The sequence below is a fragment of the Argopecten irradians genome, chromosome 3 (assembly GCF_041381155.1).
Source record: "Argopecten irradians isolate NY chromosome 3, Ai_NY, whole genome shotgun sequence".
In the NCBI taxonomy this organism is placed as follows: domain Eukaryota; kingdom Metazoa; phylum Mollusca; class Bivalvia; order Pectinida; family Pectinidae; genus Argopecten; species Argopecten irradians.
Genome location: NC_091136.1, coordinates 68721511 through 68740329, shown reverse-complemented (window position 1 = coordinate 68740329; position 18819 = coordinate 68721511). Strand labels below are relative to the sequence as shown.

At 39.5% G+C, this 18819-nt stretch overlaps 1 protein-coding gene across 15 annotated transcripts in view; it reads right to left on the bottom strand.

Moving 5' to 3' along the window:
- Positions 1 to 17663, bottom strand: part of LOC138319423 (MAP/microtubule affinity-regulating kinase 3-like) — a 75756-nt gene extending 58093 nt beyond the window's left edge. For 14 of the 15 annotated variants that reach the window (XM_069262573.1, XM_069262571.1, XM_069262577.1 and 11 more), the window contains exons 1-3: positions 17165 to 17662; positions 16919 to 17071; positions 442 to 495 (exon numbers count right to left, since the gene is read on the bottom strand). In XM_069262573.1, the coding sequence (XP_069118674.1) occupies positions 442 to 495; positions 16919 to 17071; positions 17165 to 17221 (264 nt within the window). In that variant the 5' untranslated portion in view covers positions 17222 to 17662. Of the gene's footprint in view, positions 1 to 441; positions 496 to 16918; positions 17072 to 17164 lie in introns of all 15 variants that reach the window. The other variant, XM_069262574.1, reaches the window with a different exon arrangement.
- Positions 17664 to 18819: the final 1156 nt, after the last annotated feature.

The following is an 18819-nucleotide window of genomic DNA, read 5'->3' as shown; positions in this document are numbered from 1 at the left end:
GACAAAGTGCGCTTTATCACTATCATCTAGTGGGTCACACACAAAATCACAAATCAATATTGCCCTCTACTCTCGACAACAAACATTGAGTTTTTCTACACAGGTCCCAGATTATGTCAAATGCAGCACAAAGTCGAAGACAAAGTGTAAGGAACACCAGGACAAAGGAGTGTTAAATGACTCATCTAATGTCAACACGAAACTGCATGCTGCACCTCTTTCCACCCTACCACCATTCATAGCTGGCTGATTACCAGGCTTCCTACAGTCCAAGAAACACCCAAACACTCTCATGGAAAATCTCGGACAGAAACAGGCTACCCTACCAAATCCCTGATGTCAAAATTTTTTTGTATCAAATGGCCAATTTTCACTTTTGCTGACATTTTTTTCCTAAATATATAGAATTATTAACAGAAACTATGTGCATTAATAACCTACCTTTTGTAGACTTGATGGATTTAACTGTGTTTTGTCAATGATCTTGATGGCCACCTGAAATGTGAGAAAAATAAACAATTAGGATAGAAGGATATTCATTTAAAATATTAGTTGAAGTGTTGAGTACACATATCATAAGGCTAACCTGACAAAGCGTATGGTTGTCATTTGTACAATACTAACGTGTAACAGAATATGTATCAATGATATGTTATCTCATATCAATCAAATGAATTCAAATCTGCTTACATTCATTGTTACTAAAATCTACCCCTTTCAATTAATACACCTTAATAAAATTAAAGTGGCTAAATGAGGAACCCGATGAAAACTTAAACGTCAGTCTTTTAATTAATTTACTGGGCAATATTGTATCAATTAAGCATCTGACTAGAAGGTGTTGAGAAACAGGCAGTCATGAACCAGGCAAACCACCACCTCCTCCTCCAGAGTCTGTTAGCTGGGATTATTAACTAGTAATTACATTAAAGAAGATCTTTTGAAGCTGCTAGTTGTGTTACTGTTATCATACATATGTAGTGGAGTCCCTAAGCAAATCCAGCCTTGGTGAATCACCCTTGTACCAAGCTCACTATAGGGTCATGCAGCTTTTAACTACTCTACACATTTATATATACACAACCATATTTTCATAACACAGCATGCTCAGAATATCAAAACAAGATCATCTAACTGAGACCTACTTCTGCCTGATCCCATGTCAATTTCCCAGTATATAGCTACCCTTTACAAGTAAAGACCTGCTCACTAACCCTGGGTACAGACTTCAATCTCCTATAAAGTTATTTCCCCAGTAACCCTGGCTATGAGTACACACTAACTTTCTAAGTAACATATCTGGGCACAGACTTCCAAAGTAACATACCTGGGTACAGACTCCCAAAGTAACATACCTGGGCACAGACTTCCAAAGTAAGCCACCTGGGCACGGACTTCAAAAGTAATACACCTGGGCACAGACTTCCAAAGTAACACACCTGGGCACAGACTTTCCAAGTAACACACCTGAGCACAGACTTCAAAAGAAACATCTGGACACAGACTTTCCAGGTAACACCCCTGGGCACAGACTTCAAAAGTAATACACCTGGGCACAGACTTCCCAAGTAACGCACCTGGGCACAGACTTCAAAAGAAACACACCTGGGTACAGACTTTCCAAGTAACACACATGGGCACAGACTTCAAAAGTAATACACCTGGGCACAGACTTCCTTCCCAAGTAACACACCTGGGTACAGACTTCCTAAGTAACACACTTGGGTACAGACTTCAAAAGAAACACACCTGGGCACAGACTTTCCAAGTAACACACCTGAGCACAGACTTCAAAAGAAACACACCTGGGTACAGACTTTCCAAGTAACACACCTGGGCACAGACTTCAAAAGTAATACACCTGGGCACAGACTTCCTTCCCAAGTAACACAACTGGGCACAGACTTCCTTCCCAAGTAACACAACTGAACACAGACTTCAAAAGTAATACACCTGGGTACTTCCTTCCAAAGTAACACACCTGGGCACGGCTTCCTTCCTAAGTAACACATCTGGGTACATACTTCCTTCCCAAGTAACACACCTGGATACAGACTTCCTTCCCAAGTAACACACCTGGGTACAGACTTCCTTCCCAAGTAACACACCTGGGTACAGACTTCCTTCCCAAGTAACACACCTGGGTACAGATTCCTTCCCAAGTAACACACCTGGGTACAGTTTTCCTTCCCAAGTAACACACCTGGGAACAGACTTCAAAAGTAACACACCTGGATACAGACTTTCCAAGTAACTCATTTGAGCACAGACTTCAAAAGTAACACACTTGAGCACAGACTTCAAAAGTAATACACCTGGGTACAGACTTTCCAAGTAACACACCACCTGAGCACAGACTTCAAAAGTAATACAACTGGGTACAGACTTTCCAAGTAACTCATTTGAGCACAGACTTCAAAAGTAACACACTTGAGCACAGACTTCCCAAGTAACACACCTGAGTATAGACTTCCCAAGTAACACACCTGGGCACAGACCTCAAAAGTAATACACCTGGACACAGACTTCCTTCCCAATTAACACACCTGGCCACAGACTTCCAAAGTAACACACCTGGGTACAGACTTTCCAAGTGACACACCTGGGCACAGACTTCCAAAGTAACACACCTGAGCACAGACTTCCAAAGTAACACATCTTGGAACAGACTTCCTTCCCAAGTGACACACCTGGGCACAGACTTCCAAAGTAACACACCTGAGTACAGACTTTCCAGGTAACACACCTGAGACTTCCCAAGTAACACATCTTGGAACAGACTTCCTTCCCAAGTGACACACCTGGGCACAGACTTCCAAAGTAACACACCTGAGCACAGACTTCAAAAGAAACACACCTGGGTACAGACTTTCCAAGTAACACACCTGGGCACAGACTTCAAAAGTAATACACCTGGGCACAGACTTCCTTCCCACGTAACACAACTGGGCACAGACTTCCTTCCCAAGTAACACAACTGAACACAGACTTCAAAAGTAATACACCTGGGTACTTCCTTCCAAAGTAACACACCTGGGCACGGCTTCCTTCCTAAGTAACACATCTGGGTACATACTTCCTTCCCAAGTAACACACCTGGATACAGACTTCCTTCCCAAGTAACACACCTGGGTACAGACTTCCTTCCCAAGTAACACACCTGGGTACAGACTTCCTTCCCAAGTAACACACCTGGGTACAGTTTTCCTTCCCAAGTAACACACCTGGGAACAGACTTCAAAAGTAACACACCTGGATACAGACTTTCCAAGTAACTCATTTGAGCACAGACTTCAAAAGTAACACACTTGAGCACAGACTTCAAAAGTAATACACCTGGGTACAGACTTTCCAAGTAACACACCTGAGCACAGACTTCAAAAGTAATACAACTGGGTACAGACTTTCCAAGTAACTCATTTGAGCACAGACTTCAAAAGTAACACACTTGAGCACAGACTTCCCAAGTAACACACCTGAGTATAGACTTCCCAAGTAACACACCTGGGCACAGACCTCAAAAGTAATACACCTGGACACAGACTTCCTTCCCAATTAACACACCTGGCCACAGACTTCCAAAGTAACACACCTGGGTACAGACTTTCCAAGTGACACACCTGGGCACAGACTTCCAAAGTAACACACCTGAGCACAGACTTCCAAAGTAACACATCTTGGAACAGACTTCCTTCCCAAGTGACACACCTGGGCACAGACTTCCAAAGTAACACACCTGAGTACAGACTTTCCAGGTAACACACCTGAGACTTCCCAAGTAACACATCTTGGAACAGACTTCCTTCCCAAGTGACACACCTGGGCACAGACTTCCAAAGTAACACACCTGAGTACAGACTTTCCAGGTAACACACCTGAGTATAGACTTCCCAAGTAACACATCTGGGCCGACTTCTGAATGTCTTCAATTGATAATGAGCATAGCAAATTTTTACCATTCAATTCAGTTTTATCCTTAGCAACTGATTACAGGTTTGTGTCCTTAAAACTTCACAATTACTTATGTAATTGGAACACTTGAAGAAATCACTAAATGAAATATGGTGACAACATGCCAGAAGCTTGATGCAGGTCTAAATTCCCAGACAAACTTATCCACAGTCTACATATCACAATAGTAACTAGATAAGGACATTCAAGGTCAAGAGGTCTTTCTCCTCAGATCTCACAAGTCTTTTGTCTGCTAATTAGTTATCTACAGAGGTCAAGAAATGTCTATCTCACAGACTAGAATAGAGACTGAAGTACAAAGGTCATCTACAGTTACAGCAACTGTAACTGGGACTTGCGTAGCTTTAGACTCACAGAAAAATCTAACATTTCATTTATACACCAACCTTTGCCTCATGGGTGCTAAAAATGCCAAACCCACCAAAACATTGCCAAAATGTAAGACATATATCATTAAGCTTTGATACCAACTACATTCTCTATATCTATCACCTACAGTTGATGGATCAAGACAAAGACACTCCATATTTGGCCTTACAAACCAACTACATTGAAATCTGACTATGTAAAGTAGCCATTCTTGTCTATACCTGTATACCATGCAATAGACTCAGCTTTAATGTAATTTTCTCTTTAGTTTTCCCTGATGAAGTGTCATCTTTATATATTTTATACAAAATCATCATTTATTATACATAATACCTTGAGTATAGAGCTCCAATATAATGCTCTAGATCTCTGTTCAGTTTTCTCTGATGAAATGTTGACAGTGGGTTCATCAATTACAAATTCAATGATGATCAACTTAATTTTATGTGGAAGATAAAGACACGTACACAAGCCTTTAATATCATGTATGGTGAACAATATGCAAGTTCAAAATAACAATCAGATATCATCATAACATTACATGGTATATATATGTAACAGGGTGCAGGATTTACAATAAATTTAATAACTGCCTCTGCCAGGGATCAAACTCAGGACCTCTGGATTACTAGTCTGACGCTGAACCAATCGAGCAAAAGAGTTCTATTTAGCCGAGCAGTATATTGCGGCTAGTATTGACCAGGGTTACATACTCCCCCTTCAGGAAACAACTCGTCCTTGAGTTTCCAGGGGTCACAACGATTCCTTTGCAGGTATCGTGAAGTATCATTCCCGAGTCCCTACATGGGCGCCAATGTAACAGGGTGCAGGATTTACAATAAATTTTATATTTGCCTCTACCAACTAGGGATCAAACTCGGGACCTCTGGATTACTAGTCTGACGCTCAACCGATTGAGCTAAAGAGAAGTTCTCGCTAGCCGAGCGGTAAATTGCGGCTAGTATTGACCAGGGTTACATGTATGTCCAACAACAATTAATATGCACACAGGCTATCCCATGCATCCCTATCTAAACCTCTGCTCTCAGACTATCATATCAATTCACTTTCTAAAACTATCTCATCTCCAAAATTTTACTTATTTCAATATTACCAAATATGATACCAGACCTCCTAGTGTTCCTTTAACCATTGTCCAAAGCAAATTTTAATTCATATTCTATAATACATCTTTATGGTCATTCAGTAACAACCATGTCGATTGAAATCTATAACAAATAATTTTGATGATGACCCTCCAATAGTAGTCCTGCCATCAGTAATAATTTCCCCATCAGGACCCTCCATAGTAGTCCTACCGTAAAAAATAATTTCCCCATCAGGACCCTCCAACAATAGTCCTGTCATCAATAATTATTTCCCTATCAGGACCCTCCAATAATAGTCCTGTCATCAATAATTATTTCCCCATCAGGACCCTCCATAGTAGTCCTATCATCAATAATAATTTCCCCATCAGGACCCTCCATAGTAGTCCTACCGTCAATAATTATTTCCCTATCAGGACCCTCCAATAATAGTCCTGTCATCAATAATAATTTCCCCATCAGGACCCTCCATAGTAGTCCTACCGTCAATAATTATTTCCCCATCAGGACCTTCCAAAGTAGTCCTATCATAAATAATAATTTCCACATCAGGACCCTCAAATAATAGTCCTGTCATCAATAATAATTTCCCCATCAGGACCCTCCAATAATAGTCCTGTCATCAATAATAATTTCTCCATCAGGACCTTCCATAGTAGTCCAATAATTTCCACATCAAGACCCTCCAATAATAGTCCTGTTATCAATAATTATTTCCCCATCAGGACCCTCAATAGTAGTCCTACCGTCAACAATAATTTCCCCATCAGGACCCTCCAATAATAGTCCTATCATCAATAATAATTTCCCCGTCATGACCCTCCATAGTAGTCCTATCATCAATAATAATTTCCACATCAGGACCTTCCATAGTAGTCCTATCATCAATAATAATTTCCATATCAGGACCCTCCAATAATAGTCCTGTCATCAATAATTATTTCCCCATCAGAACCCTCCATAGTAGTCCTACCGTAAATAATAATTTCCCCATCAGGACCCTCCAATAATAGTCCTGTCATCAATAATTTTTCCCCATCAGGACCCTCCAATAATAGTCCTGTCATCAATTATTATTCCCCATCAGGACCCTCCATATTAGTCCTATCATCAATAATAATTTCCCCATCAGGACCCTCCATAGTAGTCCTACCATCAATAATTATTTCCCCATCAGGACCCTCCATAGTAGTCCTACCATCAATAATTATTTCCCCATCAGGACCCTCCATAGTAGTCCTACCATCAATAATTATTTCCCCATCAGGACCCTCCATAGTAGTTCTACCATCAATAATTATTTCCCCATCAGGACCCTCCATAGTAGTCCTACCATCAATAATTATTTCCCCATCAGGACCCTCCATAGTAGTCCTACCATCAATAATAATTTCCACATCAGGACCTTCCATAGTAGTCCTATCATCAATAATAATTTCCACATCAGGACCCTCCAATAATAGTCCTGTCATCAATAATAATTTCCCCATCAGGACCCTCCAATAATAGTCCTGTCATCAATAATAATTTCCCCATCAGGACCTCCAATAATAGTCCTATCATCAATAATAATTTCCCCATCAGGACCCTCCATAGTAGTCCTATCATCAATAATAATTTCCACATCAGGACCTTCCATAGTAGTCCTATCATCAATAATAATTTCCGCATCAGGACCCTCCAATAATAGTCCTGTCATCAATAATAATTTCCCCATCAGGACCCTCCAATAATAGTCCTATCATCAATAATAATTTCCCCATCAGGACCCTCCAATAAAAGTCCTGTCATCAATAATAATTTCCCCATCAGGACCCTCCAATAATAGTCCTGTCATCAATAATTATTTCCCCATCAGGACCTTCCAATAATAGTCCTATCATCAATAATAATTTCCCCATCAGGACCTTCCATAGTAGTCCTATCATCAATAATAATTTCCACATCAGGACCCTCCAATAATAGTCCTGTCATCAATAATTATTTCCCCATCAGGACCCTCCATAGTAGTCCTACCATCAATAATAATTTCCCCATCAGGACCCTCCAATAATAGTCCTATCATCAATAATAATTTCCACATCAGGACCCTCCAATAATAGTCCTGTCATCAATAATTATTTCCCCTTCAGGACCCTCCATAGTAGTCCTACTGTCAATAATGATTTCCCCATCAGGACCCTCCAATAATAGTCCTATCATCAATAATAATTTCCACATCAGGACCCTCCAATTATAGTCCTGTCATCAATAATTATTTCCCCATCAGGACCCTCCATAGTAGTCCTATCATCAATAATAATTTCCCCATCAGGACCCTCCATAGTAGTCCTATCATCAATAATAATTTCCCCGTCATGACCCTCCATAGTAGTCCTACCATCAATAATAATTTCCCCGTCATGACCCTCCATAGTAGTCCTATCATCAATAATAATTTCCCCGTCATGACCCTCCATAGTAGTCCTATCATCAATAATAATTTCCCCGTCATGACCCTCCATAGTAGTCCTACCATCAATAATAATTTCCACATCAGGACCTTCCATAGTAGTCCTATCATCAATAACCCACCCAATGTAAGCCCTGCCATCCACATTTGTAGCTCCTGTGACTTGGCTACAGAATATAACCTACCTTGTCTCTCATCTGTACACAAAACAACAAGCTAAATCAATTATCACTCTTATCATTAATGGGTTCTTCTTTTGTAAAAGTGTGTTAATTAATTAGCATTTTCTGGGAGAATAAAGTCTTGCCTCATCCTTTGGTTACAACATACACCTTCAAAAAAACATGTATTTAACCTATACAATACCCATGCATGACATCAAAACAAAAGCACACACTGACTTGTATCCATCAGAAAACGTAACTACCACCAGTTTTAACATGATATCAAATAAACACACAGTGACAACAAAACATAGGTATCTATGTTATACATCAAGCCTTGTATATACACAACATATTACGTATACCCATATGCTGTATTCACCTATAACTCTATCATAATGGTCAAAACCATTTAATTTATAAAGCTACACAACCCTACATTATAAAGTAACAGGAAAGGAGAAAATGTAGCGACCAGACTGGGACTCAAACCCAGTGCCTCTGAAAACTAGCCAGATGCTCTACCGATTGAGCCACCTGATCACTGATGATCGACCCATTCCAATCCTGTTGCATAAATTATATCTCATTCAGTATATATGTACATGTAAGCTACATTAAGTGTTTTCCACCATACGATAACAGGTATACCGTATTTATTCCATTAGAAACCCTGGGGGCATGACATTTAGAACACAAAATTTCTGACTCAAAAATGTGTAAGAAAAACCATATCAAATGCACCTGTACCACCAACAATGTTGTAAGTTCATTTTTGAAACACTGTTTAACAAAGAAGAGGCCCAGAGGGCCTGTATCGCTCACCTGGTTTGTGATGGCAAGAAATGTTCTGAATACAGATTCATTATTTCTTTAATGAAGGAATTTACTTATTAATTTCCCTATTGGGCCCCATTTTTTATGCTCAAGGGGGTCAGACCCAAAAGGAGAAGGTACGTTAAGACTCGAATATGGCCCCAAAATTAATTCTCCAGTAAAGAACAACATATTTTGCCATATAACTGTTGAATACATTTGCTAACACATTACATCCCGAAAATACCCCGCATGTGCCAATTATGTTCACTATGACGTCATCAACATGCAGTTTCCCGCCATTTTTCACAAAAATCTTTGAAAATCATACTTTTTGAGTGGTTTTCTCTAAAAATTAATGTGGCCGCCTTCGTGGAGCAAAAAGAGATTTTCACACGTTGTGTATCATGTATTTACATATATCCATGCAAAATATAAAGTTGCTCCAAGGTGGCGGCCAAATCCATTTCAAGACTTTTCTAACCTAAAGATGATGAATTTCTAGCAAAATTTGGCGAGAAGAGGATGGCGTCATAGGTGGAGCACATCATGTACATGGTTATAAAAAGTTATGTTTTGATATATGGCAAGTATGAGAGTATTTATTGATGTGAAATTGATGTGGATCAGAGTTAATGTTTTTCAGCCTGAAAAATTAAGGCCAAATACAGTGGACCCTCGATAATCCGGACACCTTCGTTCCTAGCCTAAACCGTCCGGATTATGAGTTTTCCGGACTGCCGAATTCCGTGTTCTTAGTCAATTAAATTGGCACGCAAGAGTTACTCCCCTTGACCTTGTAATCGATGATAGGCTTTTATGTACTATACGTGTATCATAATTAATACTTCGTTTGTTATGATTTATGTAGGTATTTTTATATCATTACGTTAAAAATATTGAATAAACGTATTTCTTCTTCAAAATACGAAACCTAAAGCCATTGTTAATTATGTACTATGTATGCATATAGCTACGTATCCCACTCTTGATCTATCGTACGACAAATTGCCTAACAAAGGATCAATATCATCTACGTTCTTGGCATAAAAAAAACTATGATAACAAATAGTTGTGAACATTTTATGAACTCATATTTTTAATGACCATTTCTACAAGTCTTTGCTTTCTGACTTACAGACGTTTGTAACGACCACGCGCCCGTTCACTTCTAACTTCGTGCATAATGTCATAAACGTGTAAATGGCATATGCCGTAGCCTTTATATCTTATACCATAGGCGATGAATTCGAATAGATTCACATACATTTAAAATTCGTATTAATTTTGTGAGTATTATCTCACTTTATTGTATCCGATACTCATAGCGATATATTCTGCATGCGAAACAAGTAAGGTATCTACAGCATACGTACCCGTACCCAATCTCAAACTGCATGTTTCAAAGCGTGTGGCTAAACATATATTGCGTATCTCAATAACAACACTGAAGTTTGATCTCCTATAGAAAACCAATGAACCGTTACATGACTGCATGTACCCATGTGAAAGGCGTTCAGGTAAACGCCCGTGGCTATAATCTGGCAGCCGTCGTTATGACAACACACTCAGTGTCAAGTGATTGTGTGTATTGTACACATGACTGTAGCTGGCCTTGGATTTTTTCGGCACGTGGCGACAACAAATTGTCCGGATTATTGCGGGAATTTATTAACGAAAATGACATTCCGTTCCCAAAATGGAGTTCCAGATTCGGAATACGAATTTCCGGACTAGTGAGTATAAATAACGTTACGGAAATCCGTTCCTTGACATTTCCGTTCGGATTGTGAGTTTTCCGGACTACCGGCGTACGAATTATCGCGGGTCCACTGTACTGGTCCTATCATATCTACTTCTTTATACAAACTCTGTTTCCTATCTCCAGACAATATTTCTGGCCAAATTTGGTTACAATCCATGCAGAACTCTATGACTAGTAGCAATTTAAAGGATTTTCCTCTATTTCCCCTTTGGGCTCCACCCCTCCTCCCCCAAGGGGGTCAGAACCAAAATATATACAAAGCCTGTTCCCCTTCCCCAAAGATGTTTTTGGCCAAATTTGGTTACAATCCATGCAGAACTCTATGACTGGTAGCAATTTAAAGGATTAACCTCTATTTCCCCTTATTGGGCCCCGCCCCTCCTGCCCCGGGTGGTCAGAGCCAAAATTTATACAAACTCTGTTCCCCTTCTTCCTAAGATGTTTCTTGCCAAATTTGGTAACAATCCATGCAGAAATCTATCACTAGTAGCGATTTTAAGAATTTAACTCAATTTCCCCTATTGGCCCCGCCCCTCCTCCCCCAAGGGGGTCAGAACCAAAATTTATACAAACTCTGTTCCTCTTTCCCCAAGGATGTTTCTGGTCAAATTTGGTAACAATCCATGCAGAACTCTATGACTAGTAGCAATTTAAAGGATTAACCTCTATTTCCCCTATTGGGCCCCGCGTCTCCTGCCCCCGGGGGGTCAGAGCTAAAATTTATACAAGTCTGTTCCCCTTTGATCAAGGATGTTTCTGGCCAAATTTGGTAACAATCTGTGCAGAATTCTATGACTAGTAACGTTTTAAAGACAAGAGATCCCAGAGGGATCTTGGCGCCCACCTAAGAATGATCTTTGTTTGACAAAGGAAAGAGGGATCTTTTCTCTGCTTTTCAAGCTTTTACTACATATTACTACACATGAAATTTGAGAAAGATCCCTTGACTACTTTCTGAGATATATAACAGTAACAAACTTCAATAATCAAAATCCAAGATGGCTACCTGTCTGCCATCTTGTTCACCGATCGGTCCTAAAATGAAATATGCACAGCTAGGGCCCTAAGGGAAACTGTACAATAAATTTGAGAAGAATTCTTTCAGTACTTTTTGAGAAATAGCGGTAACAAACTTTAAACTATCAAAATCCAAGATGACCGCCTGGCGGCCATCTTGTTGACCGATCGGTCCCAAAATGCAATATGCACAACTAGGGCCCGAGGGGAACCTACATATGAAATTTGATACAGATCCCTGGAGTACTTTCTGAGAAATAGTGGTAACAAGCTTTAACTATCAAAATCCAAGATGGCGGCCTGTCGGCCATCTTGTTCATCAATCGGTCCCAAAATGCAATATGCACAACTAAGCCCCTAGGGGAACCTGCACATGCAATTTGGGAGAGATCCCTTTAGTACTTTCTGAGAAATAGCTGTAACAAACTTCAATTGTCAAAATCCAAGATGGCGGCCTGTCGGCCATCTTGTTCATCGATCGGTCCCAAAATGAAATATGCACAGCTAGGGCCCTAAGGGAAACTGTACAATAAATTTGAGAAGAATTCTTTCGGTACTTTTTGAGAAATAGCGGTAACAAACTTTAAACTATCAAAATCCAAGATGACCGCCTGGCGGCCATCTTGTTGACCGATTGGTCCCAAAATGCAATATGCACAACTAGGGCCCTAAGGGAAACTGTACAATAAATTTGAGAAGAATTCTTTCGGCACTTTTTGAGAAATAGCGGTAACAAACTTTAAACTATCAAAATCCAAGATCTTGTTGACCGATCGGTCCCAAAATGCAATATGCACAACTAGGGCCCGAGGGGAACCTACATATGAAATTTGAAAAAGATCCCTTTTGTATTTTCTGAGAAATAGTGGTAACAAGAATTGTTAACGGATGGACGGACAGACAGAAGGACGGAAGGACGGACGGACCACGGACGAAAGGCGATTTGAATAGCCCACCATCTGATGATGGTGGTCTAAAAATTCTCTCTACTAGGTCGCAACCAGTTACCGTGATGTACCAGTTACCATCATTTCTGCCATCTTGTTAACCGATTGGTCCCAAAATGTAATATGCACAACTAGGCCCCTAGGGAAACTTACATGTGAAATTTGAGAAAGATCCCTTCAGTACATTCTGAGAAATAGCGGTAACAAACTTTTACTATCAAAATCAAAGATGGCTGCCCGGCGGCCATTTTGTTGACCGATTGGTCCCAAAATACAATATGCACAATTAGGGCCCTAGGGGAACCTACATATGAAATTTGAGAAAGATCCCTTCAGTACTTTCTGAGAAATAGTGGTAACAAGAATTGTTAAAACGGTAGGACTGAAGGATGGACGGACGGAAGGACGGACCACGGACAAAAAGCAATTTGAATAGCCCACCATCTGTTGATGGTGGGCTAAAAATTTTGACGGTCGGACGGACGGACACTGCGCCATGACATAATAAAAAGAATAATTGGTCTTGGTGTTTGAAAACAATTTCACTTGATCATGAACATTGTATCATTTAATTTAGTTGAGCTCGATAACTTGCTGACATGTGCATAGAAAACTTGTGATGGGATAGTGCCCTTGCCTTCGGCTCGGACACTATTCCATTCCTCAACAATAACTATGAGGCAATAGTGCCCTCTCAAGCAGGCCATCATAGATAAATATAACATGCTACATAAACATATAAAAGTGTTCTTTGGGGATATGTCTTATGATAATGGTAATGCCGTCAAAACGACAGTTTTATACATGATATCTAAATGACAGTTGTATCTGGTAATATATATTGGTTCCCCTTGGAATCAATAAATATTTCTCTAAGTTTATAGACTAAGAACTGATTCTTGTATCAGAGTGCAGGACTTTTAATAAATTTAATCATTGTCTCCGCCAGGGATGGAACTCATGACCTCTGGATTAGCTGTGGACTAGCTATATAGTCCGACGCTTAATAAATCAGACAAAAGAACAAGATATCCCAGAGGGATCTTGGCACCCACCAAAGAATGATCTATGTCTGACAATGGAAAGTGGGATCTTTTCCCTGCTTTTCAAACTTTTTCAAAAATGCTACATATGAAATTTAAGACATATCGCTTCATTACTTTCTGAGAAACAGTGGTGAAATCCAAGATGGCGGCCAGTTGGCCATCTTGTTGACTGATCAGTCCCAAAGGTACTATGCACAACTAAAGCCCAAGGGGAACCTATGCAATGAATTTGAGAGATATCCCTTCAGTAATTTCTGACAAATAGCGGAAACTATCAAAATCCAAGATGGCGGCCAGGTGGCCATCTTGTTGACCGATAAGTCCCAAAATGCAATATGCACAACTAGGGCCCTAGGGAAACCTACATGTGAAATTTGAGAATGATCCCTTCAGTACTTTCTGAGAAATAGCGGTAACAAACTTTAGTTATCTAAATCCAAGATGGTGGGCTGTCGGCCATCTTGTTGACCCCTCAGTCCTAAAATCACAACTAAGCCCCTAGGGGAACCTACGTATGGAATTTGAGAGAGATCCCTTCAACACTTTCTGAGAAATAGTGGTAACAAACTTCAACTACCAAAATCCAAGATGGCGGCCAGTCAGCCATCTTGTTGACCGATCAGTTTCAAATTGCAATATGCACAACTAGGGCCCTAGGGGAACCTACATATGAAATTTGAGAAAGATCCCTTCAGTACTTTCTGAGAAATAGCGGTAACAAACTTTAACTATCAAAATCAAAGATAGCCGCTGGACGCCATCTTGTAGACCGATCAGTCTCAAATTGCAATATGCACAACTAGGACCTTAGGGGAACCTACATATGAAATTTGAGAAAGATCCCTTCGGTACTTTCTGAGAAATAGCGGTAACAAACTTTAACTACCAAAATCCAAGATGGCCGACAACCCGCCTATCAGTCCCAAAATCTTTTATGCACAACTAGAGGCTAAGGGGAACCTACATATGGTATTTGAGAGAGATCCCTTTAATACTTTCTGAGAAATAGTGGTAACAAACTTCAACTACCAAAATCCAAGATGGCGGGTTGTCGGCCATCTTGTAGACCTATCAGTCCCGAAATCTTTTATGCACAACTAGAGGCTTAGGGCAACCTACATATGGAATTTGAGAGAGATCCCTTCAATACTTTCTGAGAAATAGTGGTAACAAACTTCAACTACCAAAATCCAAAATGGCGGCTGGTCGGCCATCTAGTTGACCGATCAGTTTCAAATTGCAATATGCACAACTACGGCCCTAGGGAAACCGACATGAAATTTGAGAAAGATCCCTTCAGTACTTTCTGAGAAATAGCGGTAACATACTTTAACTACCAAAATCCAAGATGGCCGACAACCCGCCTATCAGTCCCAAAATCTTTTATGCACAACTAGAGGCTAAGGGGAACCTACATATGGAATTTGAGAGAGATCCCTTTAATACTTTCTGAGAAATAGTGGTAACAAACTTCAACTACCAAAATCCAAGATGGCGGGTTGTCGGCCATCTTGTAGACCTATCAGTCCCGAAATCTTTTATGCACAACTAGAGGCTTAGGGCAACCTACATATGGAATTTGAGAGAGATCCCTTCAATACTTTCTGAGAAATAGTGGTAACAAACTTCAACTACCAAAATCCAAAATGGCGGCTGGTCGGCCATCTAGTTGACCGATCAGTCTCAAATTGCAATATGCACAACTAGGGCCCTAGGGAAACCGACATATAAAATTTGAGAAAGATCCCTTCAGTACTTTCTGAGAAATAGCGGTAACATACTTTAACTATCAAAATCCAAGATGGCCGCCTGGCGGCCATCTTGTTGACGGATCGGTCCCAAAATGCAATATGCACAACTAGGGCCCCGAGAGGAACCTACATATGAAATTTGAAAAAGATCCCTTTTGTACTTTCTGAGAAATAGCGGTAACAAGAATTGTTTACGGATGGACGGAAGGATGGAAGGACAGACGGACCACGGACGAAAGGCGATTTGAATAGCCCACCATCTGGTGATGGTGGTCTAAAAATTCTCTCTACTAGGTCGCAACCAGTTACCGTGATGTACCAGTTACCATCATTTCTGCGCACGCTCTATCACCCGCACATTTTTTTTTTTAATTTTTTGGACAGCTTAGTAACGTAGTAACATGCAAGTGTTCATTCAAGAAAAATGTTCATTTGCAACTGACATCGCTAACAAATCTACGCTTTCCTTTTGAAAGTTTGTAACGTTCAATCACTGCAGGGGATAGATTGAAATCATGACTTACTTACATATTAAACCTGAAATTTCATGAAATGGTAATTTGTTTTGTGTGTCAATCGTTTTCAAAAATCGTCTGCATCAAAGTAGGTCAAAGTATGCAAAATCATGGGTATACGGCAAGTTAGCGATCGGGCATGGATGGACAGGATCGTAAAACAGAAGATAGTTTTTACCTGGTGCATACGTCTTGTGTTTACTTTTTTACAAACAAAATAAATTTGTATGTATTTATTGAATTTCTGTTAAGTTTAAGGTCGTCAACACCTTTGCTTGTCTATTCTACTCCAGCCCAGAGTTGAACACTGCTTTTAGTGATCTAGTAGTCAAGTATCTTGGACTAAAGATAATTCATGTCCATTTTCAACACCTTCTGTGTGTTAGTTTTGACAAAATTCTTAAAAACCCTTGAAAAAATCCTGGTAACTGGTCGCGACCCATTAGCCTAGAGGTATATTATCAATTGTCAGTAGTATGGACCAGGGTTACATACTATGTTTTTCTAATAAGTATTATTCTATTCAGCAAATCACAACTACATTATTATTTACATACCATTAATTAAATAAATCAGAAAATTGACAACTTCAAACTTATTTATGACAAACAACAACCCATGTAATTAATCAACAAATAAACAATTTGGTTGGTGACTAATACCAGTAGGCCTACAATACAGATCACCAGGCAGTATAAAACTAGACCTGTTGACAACCTGTTTTGTTTGGTGGGCATGTTTACATTTTTCGTACTCTGACAAGGTGCATTTGCAAATAGTTCCACAAAAATTTTAATAAAAATAAGCATAATACAAATACCAATCTATGGTAACATGCCTGTTATAACGACACAGTGCCCATAATGATGTGTCAACACACTCGGGGCAAACTGACAGTTTATCAGCTGTTCACAATCTGCACAGAGACAACGCCTTTCTTGCACTAAGACACGCCACATTTGCGTGTCAACAATCAAAATCAAACTTCGACTTACTTCTCGTCCAGTTGGCACATGTTTAGCTAGTTTCACTTTTGCAAAATTGCCTTTGCCGATGGTCTTGATCAGCCGGTATTTGCCGATGTGAGGCTCGTCAGCGGTTCGACTTCTCGACGACGTGATACGGGGGTTTGCATTGTCATCTTTAGACTGCAACACATGTAAATTGGTATTCATAACATTCATATTGCATCAATTAACACTTTAAAATATGTGCACAAAACATCGAGACTATATACTTACATGGTGATCGACTGTCACAGATTCATGCACGGTTTGGAGAGGTGCTCGGGTCGACATGTTGAATATAATTACTCGAGATGAACAGGTAGATGCGACGGAAATTGACGTTTCCTGGGGCTGAGCGAGAGCATAGATCTTGTTATAGAAGATCCGGCTTAAAACAATACCCTCATTCAACGGAAAACGACGTCAATCTACACAAACCGACCCGCACACCGGTGTTTTCCGACAAATATTGGGGTCATTCAAGGCACCGAACCTCTCTATCAGTGCCCTTGGGTCCCTGGAAAATGGCCTACTTATAATGAATTTGGGCCAATTCTCCATTTACACGGGACTATACGGGTGACCCATTGTCATTTCTGAAGAAATTGCAATCACAAAGTCCTCCCAAACGTTCTGATGATGACACATAAACACAAAATAAATCCCCTCTGTCAAGTAACCAAAATGGCCGACTTCTCCTTTCCACGCCAAATTCCGAGAGTCGTGCGCACCTTAGCCAGTTATTCGTGTTTTTCATTGGAGGAAAGCATTTGCTATGACATCATCGAACCCTAAACAGCTGAGAGCACTGGAAAATTAGTTAACTGGATAAAAATACTAAATATAACTTTCTTGCTTAGTCAAGTTCCTAAAATGCGTGTTTCTTTATTATATTTAATTTAGTTAATTATTATTCTAGATAAGACACACACGTACAGTAACGTTAGTACATAGGCCTAATAATTATTGACTTATTCATTCTTCATAACACCATCAAAATAGCTATTATTTTATATCTAAGTTTCATTTTAAAAACGAAAACATGAATAATCAACTTTTGCTTATATTGTTGCTTTTGAATTTTTTTATTATTTTTCTTAACAAAATCTGATAAGGATCATATGCATATTGTATGTACATTTAAATCTCTGATGTGGATGTACTTGTAAAATACACACTATACTAGCTTACTATATAGAATAATTACAGTAATTTGATTGAGTTAATGTCATTCATGTATAAAATAATCGTTATGATCTCACAATATACGCACAGGTAGTATTATAATTAGGTGACGTACAATTTTGTACCCGTATACCAAGGATTTATAAGTGAGATCATATACGTCCTTGTGTATACATACACAATAATACATGTTCAATGTATGTGTACATGTGACGTAACTTATAATAACTTTTGAACATTCATTACTGTTATTATTTATAATTTTGTTTGTACACAAAGTTAAAGGACATACATGTGAATTAGCTCAACTGTCTGATGATTTGATAAAAAAATAAACGACCGAAAAGTGATTAGGCCCACTACCTTTCCGAAACAAAACAAAAACCTTAAAGGATTTGTGCAGCCAAATTTGTTTTGATATCATGTCAGAATATTACGGTGCGGACATGAAATAAATAAAATTGTTGCGTGTGAACGCAAAAGCTTTTCGTGTGAACGCAATTATTATTGCGTGCAAACGCGATAATTATTGCGTGGTAACGCAAAACTATTGCGTGTGAACTAAAAAAATTATTGCTTGCGAACGCAATTATTATTGCGTGTTAACGCAAAAGTAATGCGTGTGAACTCAAAAAATTATTGCGTGCGAACGCAATATTATAATTGCGTGTGAACGCATCACACGCAACAATTTTTTTTTATTT